The sequence below is a fragment of the Coturnix japonica genome, chromosome 37, assembly GCF_054131305.1.
Source record: "Coturnix japonica strain WE chromosome 37, WE-NBRP24, whole genome shotgun sequence".
NCBI classification, from domain to species: Eukaryota; Metazoa; Chordata; class Aves; order Galliformes; family Phasianidae; genus Coturnix; species Coturnix japonica.
The window spans coordinates 2,129,784-2,153,817 of record NC_140699.1 but is presented as its reverse complement, the minus strand read 5'-3'; the positions used below and the strand labels follow the sequence as shown (position 1 = coordinate 2,153,817).

General features: G+C 40.9%; 1 protein-coding gene across 7 annotated transcripts in view; it reads right to left on the bottom strand.

The window, feature by feature from the left end:
* The window catches only part of LOC146754891 (receptor-type tyrosine-protein phosphatase T-like), a 272,501-nt gene that overhangs the window by 42,543 nt on the left and 205,924 nt on the right, over positions 1-24,034 (bottom strand). For 5 of the 7 annotated variants that reach the window (XM_085526633.1, XM_085526634.1, XM_085526635.1 and 2 more), the window contains one exon: positions 11,673-12,358. In XM_085526633.1, the coding sequence (XP_085382759.1) occupies positions 12,003-12,358 (356 nt within the window). In that variant the 3' untranslated portion in view covers positions 11,673-12,002. Of the gene's footprint in view, positions 1-9,272; positions 11,424-11,672; positions 12,359-24,034 lie in introns of those variants that run through there. The other 2 variants (XM_085526638.1, XM_085526637.1) reach the window with 2 other exon arrangements.

Here is a 24,034-nt window from a genome sequence, read left to right as displayed (position 1 = left end):
AAAAAGACAGGACTGCAGTTTCTACTGAGCACTTCTATGCACACAGACAACATGCATCAATACAACACACCGCAGGAGCATGATGTCTCCAGCTTCTGTTATTACAAAGGATACTCTATATGGTATCAAATAATGAGATCTTCCACAAAGCTGCTACTAAGCAAGTGACATTGCTTAGATGTTTAATTGCCACACATTTTATTCAGAGGTTTTTTGCCTTTCCCCACACAGATAATTTTTAAAATTTAGGTTCTCGGGCAATTTGACCTGGAGTTATAAAACCGTATCTAAGGAATGTTATAAGAGTTTGATTATTTGAAAACGTGGTGTTTTCCAGTGACATGCAAGGCCCTAAGGAGCTTAAATATAACCCAAAGGCTTTGCAGATGACACAGTATGAGGGATGAAAAACCCCCATTCCGTGACGCTTCATCCTCCTAGGACAATACCTGGAATTCACGCACTACCCACCTGACACAGCAGTCAAAGCAAGGAGGCACTCGAGAGCTGAAAGCTGGCACAGTGCTTAAAGAAAGCAGAGATCTGAGACTGTGCTTGGAGGGAGGAGAAGGTGAGCTCTTATTCCCGTGAGGATGAAGCATCAGCTCAACTCTGAAATTTAAAAATACTTCTTTTTCAGCGGAAGGAAAAGAGATAATAAAATTTAAAGAAAATAATGGAAACAGAAGCAAGAGATGTTAATGTGAAAGCTGAGCAGCACTCAGCCCAGCACTGCTGTATCTGCAGTAAACTCAACAGCATTCCAGACATCACTGCTCTTCTCCACTAAATTCAGCACTGCATATTAATACCATAATAGCTCTGTATATATATAAAAAATAAATATACATTGGTATAATGCAATGCAAAGGCTGCCAAGAAGCTGTGCTGTTCTGAAGCTTCATGTCAAACCTCCCCTTATAAATGTCTCTCTAGTATGGTACATCTTGACACCCATATGTTGTCTCAGCAGTGTAGGAAACGTAAAGCTTTGCAGATCACACTGACTGGCACAGTTCTTGAGCTCCCACGCTTCCTTTCAAGCAGACAACATACTACACAGAATAAGGCTCCCTAGATAGTCTAGGATAATATTTTAGTGTAAGTAGAGCTAAAATTATTGCAAGCTACATGATTTGGCAATTAGCATTGCAAGAAGCCCAGGAAGCTCAAAGGAATTGTTTGAGTTAATTGCGACCAGGTAAAGAGCAGTGCAGCAAAGATGCTCCTGGTGCTCTACAGAGACAGCAGGAGCAAATACCAGACCCTCTGCCATCAGCCCTGCAGTGCAAACAAATAGCGCAGTCCTGGGGCAGCACATCCCACCACCTGCTGACTCTTTTGGGGCTGGACTCGAGGACAAACAGGCAGCAGAACCAACAAAGCAGTTTTTAGCAGCCTGCCCCCCAACTTGCCTTCTAGACAGAAAAGCTGTTGGTTTTACCACTGTGGAAATGTATTCAGTCTTGAAGTGGAGCAATGCAGAAGAGAGGATGCATGTAGATGGCAGCCTGGAGGCACAGCTCAATGCCTGTGGTTTTTGCATGGAGAACAAAACATCCATTTATGACTGTTAAATACACATGAAAGCATAAGCAAAAAGAAGGTTTAAAAACAAAAACCAGACCAGTTTTCCTGAGGTTGTTGGATGCAGGGAGTGGCGAATCAGATAGATGGTTTCTGACTCCAAAATTTTCAAGCTCTTTGGACCAATGGTACTAGAACTGTCATAAAAATCACAAAAGCAAAGCAGAAAGGGTTTTTAAGGATAGACCTGTCAACACAATCTGGGAATCGCTCAGCTTTGCTGCCCAGAATCCGATCACGTTGTTGTTCCTTCCATGCTCTGAATACACAAGAAGGCAACCTGCAGCTGTGTGAAGGGTGCCCAGAGCATCTCACACTGTCCTTGTGCTCTCAGGAGGGAACAGATGGACGGCTGCAGGCTACAATTTGCTATTTTTCAGCCTGACTCCTTTGAGAAAGACCAATTGAAAGGAAATGCTGAAGGTGATACACCACCAGTGCCCCAGTCCTTAACCCAGGGGACAACCCAAGGTAGGATTTTTTTTCATAAACCCTTTAAGGTATTTAGGTTTCAAAGCTGTCAACACATTCAAGTACATTATCTGAGGCAATGGCATTTCATGAATCCCATGCAGCTGCCATGCAAAGTATGGCCATTTTTGTCCTGCAATGGAGAATACTGGAGATTTCTTCATGATGTTTATGAAGTCTGTCACTCAGGCAGCAGTTTAATCATGCCTTCTTGGATATATCTTTTTCCCCCTTAACCCCAGGGAGGATAACCTGGTTTTATTTACCTGAAATGGAAAATATATGGTCAAACAGATGTTGGTATAAGGGGGTAACTGTTAAGGTTTGCTGACAACTGGAAAGGTCTGAGCAATCAAACTGTCAATGGTTAAACAGATAAAAGTGACCGTGCCAAGTGGGACAGCTAACTGAGGACAGGCACTCCAGCAGAGAGAAAACCATCACCGAGTGCAGGCAAGCTGTTTGCAGGGACCGGAGGGCATCGATTCCAGGCATGTAAGAGAAAACTCAACTCTGATTTCAGAAATCAGAGATAGAAGAAAATATTATTTGAAAGGAAAGGTTGAATTAGATGAAAGCTTCACAGGCAGGAATTTGTTTAGAATTGAGGCAGAGACAGAGACAGGAGAAAACAAAAATGCATACGGATGTCTAACTCTCCATATTCTTATAGCAGCAATTGCTTGAGATTTCTTTTATAAAACCCTGTCACAAGCACTTCCAATGATGGGCCATTCCCAACGAAATAGCTGGAAGCCCTGAATTCCCCTAGCTGGTGGTTCAGAGGAATCCCCCACCTCCAATACAGACTGCCCAGGGCAGAGCTTCGGCCACAGCACCAGGTTTGGAGTGTCCAGGTCACAGACCTGTTCCTGGATGGCAGTGACAAAGAGTGCCTGCCCCACAGCTGTTGGGCCCTGCTTCCCAGAGCACGGCTGCTGCTTTGGCTTGAAATACAAATGCATAGTTCTACATCTCAGATGCAACACCAGAAACCTCTGGTGTCTCCCGCAAGCTGAGCTGTAGCATCATGCTGCTCTAACGTTAATCTTCCTATTACTCCTGTGAGGAAACAAAATACATAATATATCTATTACGTGAATAGCATAATGCCTCATAATCCGTTCTATCTCACTGTTTATATGATTCCATATGTACTTCTGTGGATACTACCGCTTCCAGATCTGAAACTGAGGAATCAATGCAGCAATTATGGACAAAGAAATGCAGAATTATACACAGGGTTATTTTTCATGCTGTGAATGAAGGCAAGTGCATTGCAAAAACAAAACTCATTATCCATTCTTTAAAATAATTATTTTCATGAAGCCAAAGTATTCTTTAGGATATTTAAATGCAGATTCAATCCAACACCTACCAACTTCACCCAGCATTTTTCTTATGCAAAAACTTCCAACATGTGCACAATTGCACATACGCCAATATTTATGGTGGCCACACAAACTGCAAGTCAAACACCACCGAGATATTTTGCTAGACAAACTAAGTTTCACTGCACATATGCAGACTGACTTTACATTTGTTCATTCCACTGTCATCCGTGTCATCTACATTTAAGACTCAGGTATGTTCTGTGTTTTTATAACTCCTATTACTTTAACTTTCTCTTGCCACATGCATAGGAAAACAAGATCCAAGGATCTCAGGGTTACTGGAGGATCACATGGCTTAAGGATGAACGCGAGGAGAACATTCTTCATTTTTAATTACTGTCTCTGAGTGAAATGATTGAGAAAATTTCAGGTGAACGTAAATATTTTGTAGCAAACGGCTCCAATCAGAAGGAAAAACAACATCAAAAAAACCCACAACAACCCTTTTCCTGCACAAAGAAACTCAGCACTGAAGTGATTCAGCTCAGAACACACACATCCCCAGAAAACAGCCTGTGATTTGAAACCAATTTTTAGAGTGTTTTTCAGTACAGTGAGAATATCCCCCCACTGCTTTCATTTTAGGTTCTTCCATTGCACTTTTGGAAACGTACCCTTTGCTTAACACATCTAAGCAATCATTGAATGGTAGAATTGCTCAGGTTGAAAAGACCTTAAAGATTATCAAGTCCAACCATAACCTAACCGTACTATCCCAAATCTTAACAACCCTCCACTAAATCATGTCCCCGAGTACCACATCCAAATGGTTTTTAAACACATCCAGGGATGGTGACTCAACCACCTCCGTGGGGAGCCTATTGCAGTGTTTAACAGCTCTTTCTGTAAAGAAGTTTTTCCTGATATCCAACCTAAACAATGCAGTGCCTTCCCCTCTTTCAACAAGTGCTTGCTTTTAAAACCTCCTTGTTCTACTCCCAAGGGACCCCCAGTGTCCCAAAGAAAAGGCAGCAACAACAGGGTGATGCTGCTGATGCCCCCAGCCCCCAGGTGCAGCCCTGCAATACAAGGAACTGCCTGCAGCCTGAGATTGCACCCCTGCTGTGCTGCAGCAGTGCAGGAGCTTTGGGAGATTCAGCTCCTGATAGGCTGTAACATGCTGTACTGCTTGCTCACCTGTTTGCACAGAATGCAATTCCAGCTCTTTTACACTGAGGTTATTTGCTTCTGTGGGAAAAGAAGTAAATATTTGCTCTGCTGTGCCAGCTGGATCAAGGGAAAGCTATATATTGCACAAACCTTTGAGAAGAGGTAGGAAGAAGGCAGGTATTTGCAGTACACATGCACAGCACAAACTGAAACCAGCAGTGACTGAAAACCACTTTGGAACAAGCAGGAGCACAGGCAGCGCACAGAGGGCTGAGTTTAACTCTGTGGGTTTTAGGCCAGGTCAAAATTCAGCTTTCATGTCTGTGTTTCATGTTCTCTTCATTGAAATTAGGGTGATTTAGAAGGAAGACAATAACCTGTGGAGGACTGAGTATCCACGCTCACAATGATCACAGCACATACAGTATTTGGTACCTGAGATTGCCTTTGGTGCAGCGTTCATTGCCTTGTAGCTGATGTCCTGTTTCTTTGCCTCACTCCCTTCTCTGTTAAAAATAACTCAGTACTAACAACTTACCTATTACAAGCATTGCTAAACCAAACGTACCTTAAAAATTCCACGTTGGACAAATAGATCACTCTAAGACTTCATCTCCAAAGTGATGGACTTCCTCAATAAATAGCCTTCCTTGATAAATAATCTTTCAAGCTCACCAAATATGTTTCTTCACCCTTCCTTTACTCACAAATCAGCTTCTGGAGATCTGGATATATTCAAGGACTCCTTCCCTCCTGCATTATTCTTCATTTTCTAGTAAATGCTGGAAAAATTTTCCAAGTGCCACAGGGAGAAATCTGTTATGTTAAGGTTTCAGAGTTTGTTATTTTGGCACTTGTGGTTCTCCACGTAAATCCCTTTCCAATGGTTTCTGCACCAAGATTTTAGTTTAATACTTGAAGGATTATTGGCAGCTAAGGGGAGGATTTGTGGATGTTGAATGAAGTACATTGTAATAACAACTGTCAGGCTGATTATGATGCTCAGGCCTGTACGCCTCTCCAGCAACATCTGAATACTTTGATATGGTCACAGCTATGGCCTACATGAAAATGTCTAGAGTCAAAAAACAGTCTACTACTAAACATGCTTTAGAAGCACAGCTTTTATTAAATCACAATAAAAAGCTTTTATAAGCTAAAAGCTTATAGATTAAGTTTAAAGGAGGTGAAAGCATTTCCTTTCACTTACTTTGAGCTCAGTGGAATAACAAAGAATTAAGATGGCAGCAAAGCTTCCGTCTCCTATCAATCCCATGGCAAACAAACTGCACCACAATCCAAAGACTGTGGAGCTCGGGGTCTTTGCTTCTCCACCTGCAAAATGCAAACTGAGATACAGAGGGATTCTGGCACCCTCTGAGGAGGGAGGACAAGTCTAGCTCATTCCTGGCTTTGTCATATTCAGATGCCATAAAGTAATGGATCATAGAAGCATCCACGAACAAAAGAGGGGCTAAAAACCCATGCAAACAGACAAACCCACAACGAACTTTCAAGCTCAACCAGGGTGAGATCCAAATGAAAATGAAAAGTATTTATGAAGGTGAACTCACACACCAGCACATATAAGGCTCTGTACTCTCATACTCCACCTGCTGGCTCTCCTCAGTAGGGATCAGTTGTATTTCTATGTTCAGTTTGGGTTTTCTACTTCTTTTTTCCCCGCTTCTCTCATAAGCTGTGCACCATCCCAGCTGATAGGGGTAAGCTGGAGAGCACTGGGCAGGAAGCCACACTCACCTTAATATTTCAACATCCAGTGGGGAAAAAGTAAAAGGGTAAAATATTCACGGCAATGTAAAACAATTGACAATGTATGGAACAAAACACTTTCTAAATGTTTCACAAATATTTCAGGGTTAAAAGAGTAAAGCGAGGCTAAAGATGCAGTGTTCTATTCAGTTCAGCCCCTACCTTGCTTTTGTGTTACATGCTGGAGCTTCTAAAAAAGCCAATTAAAGTGCCTTTTATTCTATGAAATGTTTAAAATTGGGCACTTTTGGTATACAAACCCTAAGCATCTGTTATTATTTGGGTGCTTTTTCATGCAGACTCGCATACATCAAAATGAAAAGGCATTTATTTTTCAGCTGCCTTTAGAAAAGCAGAAAGAGAAGCGTAAGCAGGAAGCAGCGTTAGTCCCAGGACAAAGGTAGGTTCATGACTACACAAACACAGAGCTTCATGAATGCTTTGCAAGTGTGGGGTCTGTCATTTCACAATGTGAACTGTATAGAGAGGAAAAACAGCCTCCTCTCTTGGGTCACTCCCCAGTGGAAGCTCAGTGCTTCCCACAGGCACGGCAGGAACACACACAGTGTTCTCCGTTCCAGTTTCCTCCCACTAACTGGGCTTTTCACTCTCGTATAAAGCAACATCTGGAAATGATCATCTCATCGCACCCTCAAAAAGGCAGAGAAGCAGTAATAATATGGTAATAAGGGATGAAATTTTACGAGAGATGGCACTTAACTGAAGACTAAAAGACACCATGCAATTTCCATAAATTGCTTTTAGCAGGGGACTGAGTGACAATCAGGAAAAAAAACCACAACCCCACTCCCGGCCCTTTTTTTTTTGTGCAAATCATGGGCCCGACTTTCAACTGGTGTAAAATGGTGATGTTGGTACAGCAGTTCTGGTTGCACACAAACCCCTGAATACCATTTTGTGCAATGGCACTTTTAGGATCGTGTGGTGAAGAGACCCTCAAATCGAGGATGCTAAAATGAAGCTGCGAAAGCAAAGCGGAAAGAAGCCATCAGCGCGCCAAATATCCGCTTGTTTTGTTGCTCTCCCTTCTTTAAGTGAGCTTAAAAAGGAGAATCGAGCCATTATCTCCCCCCTCTGCATTTCCGCCTCTTCAGATCTGTCAGTTCAGGGTGAAACCCAGATGGGACTTGAGAGACAAGGAATATCAAGAGTGTCCCAACACAGCTGGCATGGAAACAGGTGCCAGGTAGGTTCTGTTCCTTTGGGAAAGAGATGCTGTCCCATCCCCAGCAAGATCTCCTCCTCTTACCATGAAAGCCTCATGCCTTTCTGAAAGGCTGGCCAGCCAGCCCACTCAGAATATGGTGCTATATTCATTCTGTAGTGCTATATTCAAACACCACTGTAGAAAGTCATTAGATTTAACACCAACGGCACCAAGCAGAAACAGGGGGATGTGGAAATGAATAAATAGACTTCAGACTAATAAATAAAAATAACCACTTCAGGATAACAAACTGCCTTTGCAGATAAAATGAAATAAATCCCTAGAATTTAAATCCATCATGAGCAGAATCCCACTGGAAAAAAACCTCCAGACCAAAACCCTATCATGACTGCTTCTACATTCATGAAAGTATTTATGCAGACTAAGATAAGGGTAGTCAATCCACACGCCTTGGGACAAAAGCTGATCTCCTGCAGGATCAGGATAAAGAAATTTCCTCACCACATGTGTCCTGATTCAGGGCAAAAGGAGACACGCTTTGCTAGGCTCAGGAGCTGCTAGAAGCAAGCCTTAGATCTGTGCCATGCTGATGAACTCCCACAGTAAATCCCAGCTTCTCCTCTGCACACTATCATTTCCCAATGCACTGAATGTACTGCCTGAACTTTGGCTGGGCTTCTCAAGCCTATCCACATAACCTGTCATACTCCAATCTGGCTCTTCAAGAGTCCTGTACTGTGAAGCATCCTGCTTCTCATTTCACCATTTAATTACACCCCTTCCTGCTCCCAGATTCTTTCTGTTCCTTGTAAGTCATCACCTTGTTACAGCTCAGACAACACAGTTGGTTGATGGCATTTTCCTCAGTTCCTTTCTAGTGTCCATAACTCCTAGTTACATACAATCAATCCTCTGTTCTCTGAAAGGTGTCACTTTGCTTTGACCACACTTCCACAGCTGGTGCATCTCTAACCTGGTATTGGCAGCTCCTCCAAGAGACACCTTTTGCTTGGGACACCCCTGGCACCAGCAGCACAAAGACAAAACAGAAACAACTTCTTCCTATGGAACTCAGCTCTTCAAACTGACACCATGTCTGCACTGTCCAGGAGGTCTGAATGTACCTATTATGGGCTACAAGAAATTAAAACCTGACAGATGAGGAAATTGCTCCACTCCAGCACGTCGACAGCCACAAAATGCATGTCATCAGGAAACACTACGCCCTTTCTTGCTGTTATTTAAAGGATAGATGCTGTTCTTCTGCTCCCCAAAAATTAGGAAGTGAGGAGGGAAAAAGGAGAAACCAAGAAACGTGCGTTATCTATTGAATCAATTAGACAGAGAAAGTCATCATCTCTCGTAAAAGGACATAAGCCATTAAGATGAAGTCCCTATTTTTCAATAACACCATCAGACTGTTTCCAAGCACCAACTGGGGATCAAGAAAAAGGAATATCATATTTCCTAAGTCTATTCTTATCTCTCCAGCTGCCATGCCAAAGGCTATTGAGGTGGAATGAAAGCAGAGTTTCAATCATCAACAAAACGCTGCAGCTCACGGACAGAGTCGCTCAAACAGGTACAAGTCCCACAGGCTTTGTGGGATCCACATATCAAAACGCAGATGTAAGATTGTGCCATCCTCAGCAGCTCACCTGCAGGGCTCTGTGGCTCTTGGGAACAGAAGCTATCAAGAGAAGAACAGCTCATTTCATTGTGCTATACAAGCCTTTTTTTTGGGGAATATAGCAAAAACCAAACACGAACGGAACATGTGCCACTGAGCCTTGTGCCTTGTCTAGTGCAGTAAGAATAGAAAGTCCCTTACAACATTTACCAATAAAAACAGACAAGAAACATAAGTAAGTAACCCCAAATGTTATTTTCCAACATCAACAGGTAACGTTTCCCATTTAAGGGGAGTTATCACCTTAAAGGTAAATACAAAATGTTTTTGAAACTGTAAAAACTCAGTGTTTACCATGAACAGATGCTTTGGTTGCTCAGTTCACTCAGAAGATGGTGCTGAGCTGAACAGATCATTACTGGGAGCTGTGTTCAGACATATTATTTTGACCCTATTATCCCTTCCCTATTATTTTTGGGGGGAAAACAACCTAACATTTGATATCATCCTTTCCTCTAACTGCTCCTCAACCCTGTGTCTGGTTTTAACCTCCAACAGTCTTTCTCTTGTTCTCTTGTCTCTTCCCTGTGACTGCCAATGCACTGCCAGACCATTTAACCTTCTCATACCCCAAGTCAGGACCTATCACAGCCTATGGAAACAAACTACAAACAAAAATAATCATTTATTTGCAAGGGCAGGGTTTGCCCTTTCCCTGCATCTGGCTTTTTCCTGGAAGAAAGCAAGGTAGGACTTACTTCTCAGTATCATTTCTAAATATCAAATATAAATGAAGTCCTGCAATACCATCCTGTGTGAAAGCAAAAGCTCCACCAGTGGGATAAAAAAAGAAATTATAAAAAATTATATACATTATATATATTATATATAAGTTATAAAAAATAAGATATTATCTAGTTTAATAAAAACTTTGTATTATTTCTGTTTATTTAAAGCAAGACTCGTTACAAACAACATAAAACAGGACCATTTCACCACTTACTGATGACATACAAATGTGTGGGAGTTTGGTACTTCCCTCCCTGCTAAGAAAACACAATGACAAAAGAAAATAATGGGCTGAAAAAAAGTGGAACTGCTCATCACTGAACTATTTAGAAAACAACAACTCTCTTTCAATTGATGTCATTCATTGGGTGCTGTAAGGAAAACCAAGGAGGTAGCGCTGCTTTCTTCATTCAGTACATTTCTGAAAGCCTTTACTATGAAAATTTTGTATAATTATACCAGAAATAGGTTATTTTGTAGTCCTGCCACCACATATGAAAATCAGGAAATACCACATGTTTTCTTGTCTATCATTTCAGTTAGCCCTTTCTAGAAGGCATACATCTTCAGACAGTAGGGAGGTCTCTTCCTTCGAGTCCATAAAGATCGCTACAAGTTCCCCCACCCAGTGCCCTAAACAAAACATAAATGCCACCATCATCAGCCTTAACAAGCTCTAAATTGCAACATATATTAACAGAATGACCTTCTCCAGTAAGATTTTCATTAGCAAACTAGGACGGAAAACAGCAAGTAGCACCACTTAGCCAATTTTAATAGATTATCTACATCATCCTTTATGACATCAGTTGATAATCAGAGCAAGAAATTGAGCAATTTGGGTTCCTGTACAAGCCGTCATAATGCACAAAGTTAACCACTTTTTTTTTTAATCCTGTATTACCTAGAAAGTATTACCAGACAGGCTTGCAAGTTTGGCTGTCGCAGAAAGTTGGCCTGCAAAGCTGCAAGAAACCCAACCTCAGCATGTCATAATTCCACATGGAGATGCACTGTGCCAGGTTATTTCTGCTGAAGGTTAGAAAATTTGACACCGACGTGACCACAACACTAGTGAATGAGGACAGCTGGAAGCACAGCACATGCCATTTCCCAAAGAGGCCAGCAGAACATCCATACCACTGAAGTAAAGCCTCCAAACATCTGTCTTCTGCCAATGTATAAGTGCTGAATATAGCAAACACCCAACTGCCAAATCCTTATGCTAAAGTTTCCTTTCTATTTTTTTTACCAATCAAAACTTCTCAAAGAGACTCCAGATGTTCACTGCTGTATAAGCCACACAAAAAGCAAAGGCAGTAGGGATGTGCCCCCAGCTCTGCCCTGCACTCTCAACCTGCCAGGCTTCTTTGGCAAAGGAAGAGGATGATGCTAGGGATACTTATGCTGTGAGAGACAGTGAGGAGCACTATTCTTGATTTCCATTAGTGATCCATTTATGAAAATGGGATGAATATACCTGAAACATGAAGAATGTGATCCTTTAATTTTAACTGATAAGTCCAAAATGCTTTAGAAAGATTTTTCATAACCTTGGATCAAAACTGATCTGTTCCAATATGAAAAGCAAAAAGGAAGACACTGTGCAGTGTTCAAATAGGTTTCTTTGTCAGAAGGTAGAGGAACAATCAGCACAATCAAATAGAATACAGAAATATATTCTAACAATTCAATGCTTACCGCTTATCCTTGTTGCACAGGATAGCCAACACTGAACTGCTTCTACTTAAGAAGAACACATATTTTGCTATAAACTTGCAGGGTGAAAATGTGATAATAGTCAAGTCCTAAGATCTATTTGCCTACTGGAGAATCAGTTGAAAAGCTCTCGTTTGCTTGTCCGTTTCAACAGAAAGCAGACATACCCTGTGGAAGAAAGTCTTGCAAGCAAACACACTGCATGAATAAAAACAACACTCTCAAACACTTGTCCATGGATAAAAAGTCAAAATATACCTACAGCATATCAAAATCTATAAAGTTCATTCAGATCTCCAAAGAAGCACATCTACAAGAAGGACAGGTAAAGTCCTGTCTGTTAATGCATCAGTAAGCAAACCAAAACATCCATGCAGTACTGGAAAGCAGCAGAAACACTACCTGCACATTTTGTCCTTGTTGTGAGTGGTGGTCCAGGTGGTCCCGTGCCTCCTTCTCCAGGGCGAGTCAGCAGCACTCTGATCTCATACTCCACATCTGGATCCAGATGCCACAGTTTGTAATTGGGAGAGTCCACAATGTGGGTTTCTGCCCAGTTCCCAGTGGTCGTCCGATACTCCACCTCTTTCAGTATGATGGGCCCGTCTCCGATGATGGAGTTGGCGTTGGGTTTGATCCACAGGTAGGTGGCTCTGACAGCCAGCAGCTCAGGAGGAGCAATAGGAGTTGGGGGTTCTGTAGACAAAAAGAAATCATGAGAGGCCTGAGGCCTTCCACTATGTACCTGTAAAGCAAGTCTGCCCCCAGTCCATTGTTAGTTATTGAATTTTTCCTGTTATTTACCAAATCTTTCATTTGGAATATTCTTTTTATGAAAGTATTTATTGCTTTACAGAAATAAAACAATAAAAAGGCACTATATTTGTTTTGAAGTTATTGCCCCTTGCACTGCTGTATTAATGCAACTGGTAGCATTACCAATGCAGAAACACCACTTCAAAAAATACAGTGCTTACAAAGCAACTTCTGCTGAAAATATAAAGCACAACAGTCATACATTTAAAAGAACAGAAGGTTTGTACTTATTTCCTCCTTTACGCATACACATACTGGCAGTCAATAGAACACAGGAGGAGGAAAAGAAGTCTTAAATAACACAGATTGAGCACACCTGTGTAGTGCTTAAAATGACACAACTAGCAAAGAGCAGAAAACTCAAATCACTTGTTCATTCTGAAGTTTTATAGAGGCAAACATACATGAAAAATAGGACAGATCTGCAGTGAAAGCACTGGCTATTTGTCTGAGAAGGTACTGCAGTTACAAACACTGGGGATCTTTCAGTGGTCCTGCACTCCAGGCACCACTAAAACTGACTGAGAGCTTTGATAGCTCAGAGCTAAAAAAAACAAAGGCACCAAGGATTGACTGTGAACTTGCTTAATTTCATGAGCAGAAGTACCCAAATAAAGTCTGTGTGAGACTTGGAAGAGTGCCCAGATGTCTGAGAAGCATCACGAGGAACTCAGCCACTGAATATAACCTCTGTGATAGAAAAGCAAAGACAAGCACTGATATCTCAGCAGCACCCTGTGACAAAAGCCACTGATGGTCTCCTGAGCCCTGCCTGCCTGATCATCCCCCTCTGTTGGAAATAACACCTGGGTATTGGAAGCCACATGAATAGCATATGCTTTGTGGTTTTGAAAACCCGAGCTGAACTGTGCAAGATTATGAGCAATTTCATTAATTTCATTTAGCTTTTGCTCTGCCACACTCTAATGCAGTTTGCCTTCAGCCCAGAGGACACAAAACCTATTCTCTTGTGAAAACAAGGCAACGAAAAGGACATTTCTCTCTGAGAAAAAAAGAAACCTATGAATGTTACATCACGACATTAATTTTAGAGCCCTATGGGAATTACTCTGCAACTCCCACAGCTGATTCCTCACTGAGCACAGAAAACAGCAAGAGGGCAGAACCACGGGAATGGGGAAGAAAGGAGATGGAGCAACACGGGATGGAGGACCAGAGCACTTTCCCCTCTGGAGAAGTTTTGCAGGTTAACATCTGCTGAGTGAAGAGAAACAAATATACAGAAACCAGCGTAAATACAAAAGTACCAACTAAAACGTTACCTAATTCACCTCCTCTGGCTATCTAATCACAATCAGCTATGCAGTAAAATTATTTCTCTAAAAATAAAATAATTAGTTTTCAAGAAATGCATGTTGATACATTATCATTAAAAATCACATCATTATAAATCTTAAATTGTTTATTGCTTTTTTCTTGGTGCAAGAGCATTAAAAGATGGACTCGCTGATTTTTATTCCCAGTGCAAAAAATGACATCTTGCAAAGTCACATTACAGCTGAGCACAAGACAAATGAAATATTAAGCATCATTCTCCTGGGCTGGTGATGCTTCAACAACAGCATGATCCAGGTTACTCTGGGATTTGATTGCCAGTTAGAACAGATTTATGGGCCTGAGTTTAATTAATAGAACAGTTTGTCCTGCTAACCAGACATTAAAGTCTTGTCTAGCAAGTTTAGAAACTAATATTGCCAAAGCAATTTAAATTAAGACGGCATCCAGCATTACTTCCCTGCCTACTTCAGGACAGATCTAAACCACCTCCCCTCCACCTCTGCCAAAACAGGGTTTCCATTTTCATCTACCCCTTCATTTTTGTCTCTCTAATAACATTAGAGGAAGAGATGTTGCAGAATAATGGAATATTAGGAGTTGAAACTGTTGTTCTCATTTTCCAAACAGAAGGAGCAAAGATGAGCAGATGTAATTGCAATTTTTCAAGACTCAGTAACACCTCACTGCACATAATGGGCTCTTTCCTACTGGCACCAACTGGACAGGAAGCTACTTTTCAATATCACTCTTTGCCAAACTATTGCAAGTGATCTTAACTAGTTATTCACTATTTAGCACAACTAGAACATAAACCAGGACCTTTTTTTTGGCCATTATAACTAAACCCACTTGTCAGTTACAGATGACCAGCCTCATGCTAACAGCTTCCTTTTGTAATTAAAACCTTTCTGCAACCTCGATTAACAGGGAAACAGATTGGGTCTGTACACATGTAATTGCAATCAGCAGTATTTTAAGCATCATTTGATCCATCCAGCCCATATTTTATATAGCAAGCTTTGTCCACCATGTTGCTCCCTTTCAGCCTTTATCCCTCTTCCTGCAGACACTGCAGGGAAGAGCACACCTGGAACTGGGCTGCTGCAACTGGGACGGCATCTAGCCTGAATGCCAGTCCCAGGATGGACACAAAAATGAGGGTTCAAGAAAAGAAAAGACATAGTACAAGCTCAAAATAGTTACTGAACATGCATAGATTTTACCCTGCACACAAAGTAGTTCCAATTATGCAGTCAGTGATGGAATTCAGGGTGTACTCTTCTGCCCTCCATAAGAAGAGAAATACTTCACATACAGCACCCATTTTACTCTTGGACAACCGCTTCTGGGTATCTCTACCCTTCTACTGGAATACTTCTCTACCTGACAATTCTAAGCAATTGCTTTAATTGAGCTCAAAAGGCTCCAAAATGAGGGAGAGAAAAGAGGATGAACCGAGTGCTCCGTGACAAAGCACTGGATGCAGCATGGGTGAAAAAGCTTGAAATGAGAACAGAGTTTATGTTCTATACTTAGTTTTCCAGTTATCTGTATAGTTCAGTGGTAAAACACTGTAAAGTGGACCAAAAGATGGAGAAAGTCAATAGAAGACTGCTAAGCTCTGTCCGTTGAGATCAATTGCGAAGGAAAACGGTATTATAGAAGACAAATTATTTGCTGGAGACACCTTCAACACGCTACTTTTTTTCTCTCCCATAAAGATGATGTAAGAAAATGTTATGTTGGAAAAAATCAACAAGTCTGTTAGAAACGTGGCAGGAAGCAGCTGGTCCATCAGTCCTTGGTAGAGGTCTAAACAGTTCTGGAGCTTTTAATGGAGCTCCCAATGAAAACATGAAATGTTACAGATTTTGATTGCTGCAGTGAAAGAAACTACAGTTATCTTCATAGGAGGTGCTGGGTAATCCTTTAAGTAGTAGATCAGTAGATGACCAATGTGTAAGCAACTGTAAAATGTACTAGATTGACTATCATTCAAGTAAAAGGCATGTAGTTGTTCTCCCAGCAGTGTGACAAATACTCCCCAATCAGCAATGACTTTCATCTCGGAAATGCACCCAGAGGTACATTAAGATTATTTCACAGAGTGCTTTTTCTGAACTCTTTTTTGCCAACTTCAGCCCAACTTACCTCTCACATCTAAAACCCCTGTGTGAAAAAGCAAGATGAGATTGCTGAAAACTAAGCAGCCTGTTCAAAAGCCAAATAGAACTGAGGGAAAAACTCCCTTTTGGCAGAAGCATAGGAGGAAGCAGACATGGCAAAAAATGTTTGAAAATACAGTTGCAAGAAACACACTCAGCCTAACTGGAACAGAGCTAAAGCCATTAATTTTATTATCCATTACTAAATACAAACAGAAACTGTTGATTATATTCCATATGGAGATAATCATAGAAGAGGTAATACCCACTAGGACAACCAATGAGCTATTTAAATGTTGCAGTGAATGTCACTTGCATTAATTCTGTCTGAAAGTTTGTATCATCTTTAAGAAAAAAGAGAGGCGATTCCTGAACAAGCCCTTGCTTATTGCCTATTCTAAACCACTGCAATCCCAGATGGAAAGCAATAATCCCCTCACTAAGAAAAAGACCTGAGCACGAAGCTGGAAAGGAGCACAGCTGAGATCTTGCTATATCAATCCTTGTGAAAGAAGGCTGAAGTTCCATCACCATGACATCCCTGATCTGTCCAGAGGAAAAGGGCAAACTCTACCAAGAGACCTTTAGAAAACCTCCATTGTTCTCCCAGGCACCAGAAAGGAACTGCCAAAGAAGCTGTCTCAAATTGAGACGTGAAAACAGGAGAATGTTGAGGGGTTTTTTTGTTTGTTGTTTTGCTCTAAATCAGAGCTTCTGATTTCTATAATAAAGTAAAAAACGTTCTATGCCAAATTGGCACGCTGCTGATGTTATTTTTTGGGGTTGCTGTTGCAATTAGATGGCTGTTTTTTGCTTTTTGGTGTTTTGAGACTTCATGCAAGTATCTCATGACAGAAGGGAATTATGTGAACAGCTTACATCAATTACAAAAGATTCAAGAAAATTAATTGGCAAAACTGAAGCCATGGAATGTTGCTGCTTTTTAAACAGGGATAGAAGAGACTGATCTGAGAGTAAAACAAAAGGGAAAGTAGCTGATGGCTTTACAGAGAGTTAGTTAATACTGGATACTTTTTCTTGCCCTGCTTCCATAGACAGCCATACACATGGGAACACAACATCAGCTCAACCTGATCAGCCCAAAGGTCTGTCACACTCAAAAACCAGTTCCAAGTCTACTTCTAGCAAAGCATAAGAACAGAAGAGTTACATGTTGATTTTCTACAGCACATAGTACTACGTAAGGACTTCCCAAGCTCCCTAAAAGAGTCTCCCAGTATCTGTATCATCCCAAGTAGTTTCACAGGACAAACCTCCAGCTGACCAGAGTCTCCACCTGAACTTAAAAATGCACCAAATGCAAGAACTCAGCTTAGAAATGTCAATAGCCGATTGAATACTGAAACATCAGAACTGTTTTCACTGTCTACTGTGATACAATTCATAAGAGAAAGGCATTAGAAAAAAATCAACCCTGCATTTGCATGTTGGCCATAAGATGATTTAAGATAAAAAAGAACCCCTATTGTTACAAGGCTGCCTGAGCCATCCAGTCTATACCTGTCACAGTGCTTGATATCCTGTAACATCAGTAGTACATGTCCTGTCTGTAGCCAGAAATCCCAAAGAGCAGCAAGACAGCTGCAGCCTGCCCAGACCCACATGCACACAGCCAAGAGCACAGGCTCCAACTACAAGCTCAAAGACACACAGTGCTTTTCATTCTTTGGCGGTTAAAGAGCTGGGGATGGGGAGCTGCTATTTGCTGGACAAGCAGGATTTGTGTTTCCAAACCTGATATTGCTTATTCCCCTACTAATAGGAACTGTAACCACAATTTTCTCACGGCATCCTCACTGAGCAGGTGAAACGGGTAAAGATGAGGCCAGAAGGCAAATGTCAAGCTTCTTAGAACCCTTTTTCTTCGAATAAAACAAAAACTGCAGAACAGAACATAATTGTGTGTTTTTTGGCACAACAGCCACAAACAGTGGCTACTGAGAATGTACATAATTAAATTTACATTTAAGAATGCAAACCCAGCTGTTTTAAGAAATGAAGTGGCAACACATTGAAGTGCCACTGTTGGGATTTTTCGTACCTCTGTCCTTGAAGATAAATCTGTCACCTTAGCACAGCTGTGTTGCACACCTTGTTTGTAATGACAGCTTCGAGCCAGTCATGTAAATGTCTGAACAGCATCTGTGTGACTCCTTCTACTTTTACACCCCTGTAATGAGCATTTTAAGCTCTGAATCATGGTATTTATATTGCTTATTAAGAGCACGTTACTGTTATAAATGCAGCCATTGAATTTTGCTTTCCAGTGACTGTCTGAACTTCCAGTTCCATTAACTGCACAAAGAAACAGCATGAGGATTTGACGAAATTTAGCATGAGACCATTTCACTGCACTGACAGACACGGTACTAATAGCTCTTTGGTCTATAAGAGAGACATTCAAATCAGTCTCTCGGTAATGCAATAGGCTGACAGCAATGGCATATGTCAACTGTGTTGGAAGAAATGTGCCAGTGGCGTTAATAAAGTGATTCATTAATTCACCTGCATGGGTAAATTGCACCAGTCTGCCTACTCTCAAAGAAAAGTGCCCAGAACCGGCTCTAAAATCAATAATTCTGAATATTTAATTAAAGCAAAAATCCACGGAAGAGAGAGAAGACAATGCCGGGTTTCTACAGTCTACAGAACAAAGATTCATACATCCTAAGGATGCAAAAGCCTTTCTTGCGAGAAGCTGGTTTTGTATCCCGTTATCCCATTTGTATCCCAACACAGCAGTCCCAACCTGCAATCACCACCCAATTACAAACATTTCACTTCTCATCCTTCACAAGCACTCCTGCACTGCATGCAGAGGCCCAGCGGGTGTGCAGGTGTCTCGTTGGCCCTCTTGAGATCAACACTGCAGCCATTCCTGGGAACAATCAGAAGATTTTTATGTGCTTAACAATCAAAGACTTACAGAAAGAATGGGAACTTGGCAGGCTGGTACTTAGCTAAAGATCCAGGACACTGGAGTAGTAACTGGGGAGATGCAATTAGATGCTGCCATATTGTTTAATGCATTAGCAAATTAATGTCAGTCCTTTCCATGTGATACTCCTTCCAATTCAGAATTTACTAGCACACAGTAAGTAGCTTCAGTACGGTATGATACAGACCACACGTCATAGCATGTCATCTGCTTCTCACTTTTGCTTTCACGGCTAATATCTCTGCCTGCAAGGGACTGGACACAACATCATGATTTGATCAACTGTCTCCTGTCTTACAACAAAAGGGTCACCTACAAATATTAGCCAATGTCCACCACGTCATGAGGCAGGAATTCCTTCCCAAAAACTGAAGTTGTAGAAGACTCGGTCAAAAGTACTGGCATCAATGTCATGGGGAAGCAGAAGGAGCAGATACAGTGCAGATCTATGTGACAGATTAAGCTAGGAAATGCTTTAGTTTCCAAAAGCATAAGAAACAAAAGGTTGTTGGTATTTACAGTGGGAAAGGTGGAAAGTGGGAGGTTTTGTGTAGAAATGGAATTGCAAGTTGACAGCAAGGTAATCACAGCGATCTGGCTGAGAAGGACAGAAGTGAGAGCTGAAAAGGCACAAGTACAGGAGATCATACAGAGAATAAAAAGCAGTAAAACAAAGCCCATATGTAGAAGAAGCAGGGGAGAAAACATATGCGATCCAGAATGGTGTCAAAGAACTAAACAAAGTGGTCAAAAAACTCAACGCAATGGCAATAAAACAAGAGCAGAGCAGATCTCTGGGGATAGTAACTGTAATCACAGAAAGAAAAAAGAAGCTATTGGAGCAAGATAACCAATATTTGACAAGATGCTCATCTTCTGACACTCCCAAAGAGCTAATAGTCAAAACGTATGGAATTATATCCTTTACATCTCACAGCAGGGTAGGTGTAGTACTTTTGTTCTAAAGAACTTGCAGTCTGATGAGAATGAGGAACACACTCTCTATACATTTCCCCCTTAAAAAGCAGTGGAAATACTCCTCAGTGATTTGAATATGTCTGTTCTAAATTAAGCAACAGAGCTGCCTGGGTTTAAAGAGGGGAATGCAATGAAGTTTGTTAAGAGGTAAGATAATTCAGAAAACTTCTTGAAACCTTTTTGAAAGCACTGCAGTCACCAGATAAGACAGGTGGAACAAACCCTACTTAACAAAATTTATCAGTGTCATCCTATTAAACAGAGATTTATGAACTTACCCTGAGACCAGAAAGAGTTGGTACAGTCCATCACCCCCTACCAACTCTTCTCCTAATTCTGTTATAGGTTAAAGGAGTGGGGCACGGATACTGATTGGGAATTACCATAGCATGCTATTTCATTAGCCTTTCATACTGTTTGTCTCTCAGAAGCTTAATCTGAATCCCACCAGAGCCTCCAAGGATGCTTTCATTCTCTAATAAAGAAGAAAATAGCATCGGATTAGTTGAACAGTATCTCATTTCCCAGCGTAAATTAAGTGAATTAGATGGAAGACTGCTCTAATTGTAAAGCTTATTACAAGAACCCACATAGATTAGAACTGAATGCTTCTCTTTGAGTCATCATTTGTAGTGTAAAAGAGGGAAAAAAGAAGGTGATTGTAGACTCTCCCAAGGCTCCCTAATGGCTCAGTATTGACGAGACACAACTGTATCAAAAGAATCAAAAACCTCCACTACTGTAGCAAGACACACTCATAAGTATTGTGCTCTCAGAGTGCTAGAAGGCAACCTTTCTTTACACAGATAGGAGTGCACAGGCAGTCTCCAGCTAATCTATGCGAGCATCAAGCTCCCCAGGGTTGCGAGTAATGGCCATTTAACTCATTTTTAATGTTTGTGTGATCTTCTCAACCACAGAATAGCTACACAATGACATCATGACAAGAGAAACAGCATCATGCTCCTTGTTGCTTATGGAATGACACTATTATGGAATACCATTCTTGTTACGGACATCTTTCACGAGAGACTCAACACAACACACTCCTATGTGTTAAGAACTTACATATCCATGAACTGATGGTAATACTCTAAAATTTAATGTGTAGCTTCTATATATTCAAGCTTGTACTAATCATCTCAAGTTCCCTCTATAGTCAATGGAGAGAAATGGACAATTTCAGACAATGTTCAAGGTAACTTTCATATCCAAGACAGATGAAGTCTCCTTTCTTATGGCTGCAACTACTCTGTACAAAGATACTGAAAACTGCATCCACATCCCATTCAAAAACAAGGAATTCTCAACAGCCAGTAGTCAGGGCCAGCTTTAGCTCTATCTCATGCTTCTAACTCTGGGCGCTACTTAAGCTCATATATCATGTGTTATTAAATCTATTTCAGCTTTCTGCATGAACAAGCTGCTAATCTCCCACAGGGACTGCAAATGTAAATTCAACAAGCACAAAAAAGTAGAAAGGCAGTAGTAGTAGTAAACACATAAACCGTGAAACATGTAATTTCAGGTCAACTCAAGTTCAAGCAGCTTCATCAGTTGCTATGCTACTAGCTTATAATGATGGGAAAGGATGGAGACAACAAGATTTTATAGGTTCTTCTAGAGAGGCTATTTAGCAACTTTGGCTTTCTGGCACATCTCTGTCTGCAGAATGAAGGATTGTCTGTCTCTAAGCTGCTGAAATGGCAAGTGACTGGTGGTATTGACTACTATGAGCAGCATGGAACAGTTTGTCCAGATTGATTAAGTAGTTTAATCCATAGCAACCTGCTAGGTTTGCAGGAAAAGCCTCAGGCAGGGTTTTTTCATTTCGTTTAAGGCAAATTGGGGAATTAAAACCTCCCACTGCCCTTTACCATCAGCCACCTCTGAAAAGTATGTGAAAGATACTCATGCAAAGTGTAAAAAAGTCCAAGTGTGTCCTAATAGCACACCATGAAGCTCCATTTTGACATTCAGATCATAAAGGGATCTCTTTCCACCCTTAGCTTATATGCCAGACTCTTGTACATACTTCATACCAGCCAGAAAGAAAGAAATCTGCCTATTACACCAAGAAATACTCCCCAAACTGGTTATTTGTATTAGTACTTATGATTTCCAATGTGTGGTGTTGTTGTTTTTATTTCCATGAAGAACAAACTTTCTACTTCTGAATGTACCTAACAGAATACCTGAGAGTCGGTCCTATTAACCCCAAATACACTCCAACAAGATAAGGAATTCTTCAAAAAACCACTTTCACTGTCTAGTCCAAGTAATCTTAATGTAAGTTAAATGGGGCTTCAGACCAAGACCTTCTCCTTGCTGAAATGTTACAGTCCAAAAAGTGCCTGACAATATCCGTACAGCCCTAAAAGCCCCGTTATTTCAGAGATGATACAAACTGCACTCAATTTGTTTTCTATGTATCTGCTACTTACGTTAATCATGTGAATAAAACAAAGAATTTCTTGCAGAAGGGCTTGGTTTGTGGCATGGGGACCCATGAACACTGAAACCTATCATAGGTGTACAGCTCTAATAGAGCACTGCACTTGGGAAACTGCGCCTGTTGACACCGGGATTTTCAGGCCTGATAAATCCCCATTTTATTTAAAAAGTCTCACCCTGCATCATAAACTTCCCCCTGAAAAAGTATAAAAGAGGCATTTCAAAATCTCTTTTGTGTATGAAAGAATCTATTTTGTAGCCATTAAAGAAAAGAGATTGAAGGTCTAAGACAGCAATCTACAGTGGTGAACAATGAATGACATTTCTACCCAACTATTCTTAGAGCTACCAACTGAGTGAGCAGCCAATCGCAGAGAAATTACAGGGGATGAGAAGTAAGAGCTGGTAATTTCCTCAGCTGCAGCACAATGGAGAAAATGTCCCAAACACAGAGTGCAGCTCCCTAACCAAGAGGCCAGACCACATCAATAAATCTAATAGTCCAACTAAGCGAAGGCTGGTAGGATATTTCCTTTAGACTTGAAGACCAGCAGAAATCCAAGATCCCAAAAAAGGTGCTGCCATTTTACTGGTTTGGGTGTGCTTTGGCTTTTTGTCAAGCAGTCTCCCAGTATTCCCAAGGATGTCTGTAATTAGTTAATAAACTCTTTCAGTAAGTACATGTTCACTGCTTGTCCTGTTGTCACTGAGGGAGTTAGTTTGAAACAAGATCTCCTATAACCAGACAAACCTGGAAGCTTATTTGGTCATGGCTCCTGGAATACAGACTGTAACTGTAGAAGAGCTAAAGCAGGTTTTGATGTAGTGTACTGTATCTAGAAGTCAATGCAAAATTAGTATTAAGACAACTTGTGTCCTCCACAGACAAGATCTTGTACTTGAGCTTATGCAACAGAACCCTGTCCTTCTTGAGAAGATGCTATTTCTCATTCACGTCGCATCAAGTTTCACACACTTCCTGCATGACCTCAAATCAACTTCCTCCAAATAAAATCTCCATTATAAAAGTGTGTGTTCCAATGATATAAAATGATAGACTAAAATGATTTATGGAGGAACTAATGGATGGAATATTCACTTTGCTACAAATCTTACCTAAACAGAATCTGCAGGTGTCTGAGAACCATCTGCATATAAGACTCATCAGATTATTAGTAGTTTGTTCACTGAAGGACACTTTTCTGTCCAGAGTTTTCTGCTTAAAGTACATTATTACTCCATCTACCCATGCAAATTGAACCTGGGCAATCCTGAGTAGGTTCAGAATCTACCTGAATGTACTGATGTAATGAGCTGAGTGCTTCCCAAATAGTTTAGTTCCCTACAGACAAACATTCAGCGAAGTCTAAAAACAGAAGGGAAAATCTGTTAAGACATGCAAAGACAGCTTTGAAAACAAACAAAAACCCACAACAACCAAAAACTACAATCTCAAAAACACTTCAAAGGATTCAGGTCACAGCGACTCATCCTTTCAAGATGATGTGCTGTGGTACACAAGCTTTGATATACAATCTGTCAGCTTCTAATAGCAACACTCCCTAAGCATGGCCATCAAACAGGTCAAGAATCATCAAGAAAGAGCAGTTCACACATGCCTTCTGGCCGAAACAAGATCTGATTAAACACTACATTATTCCAAAGTGTGATTTGAGACCACTGCTGACAGAGAGGAGTGGA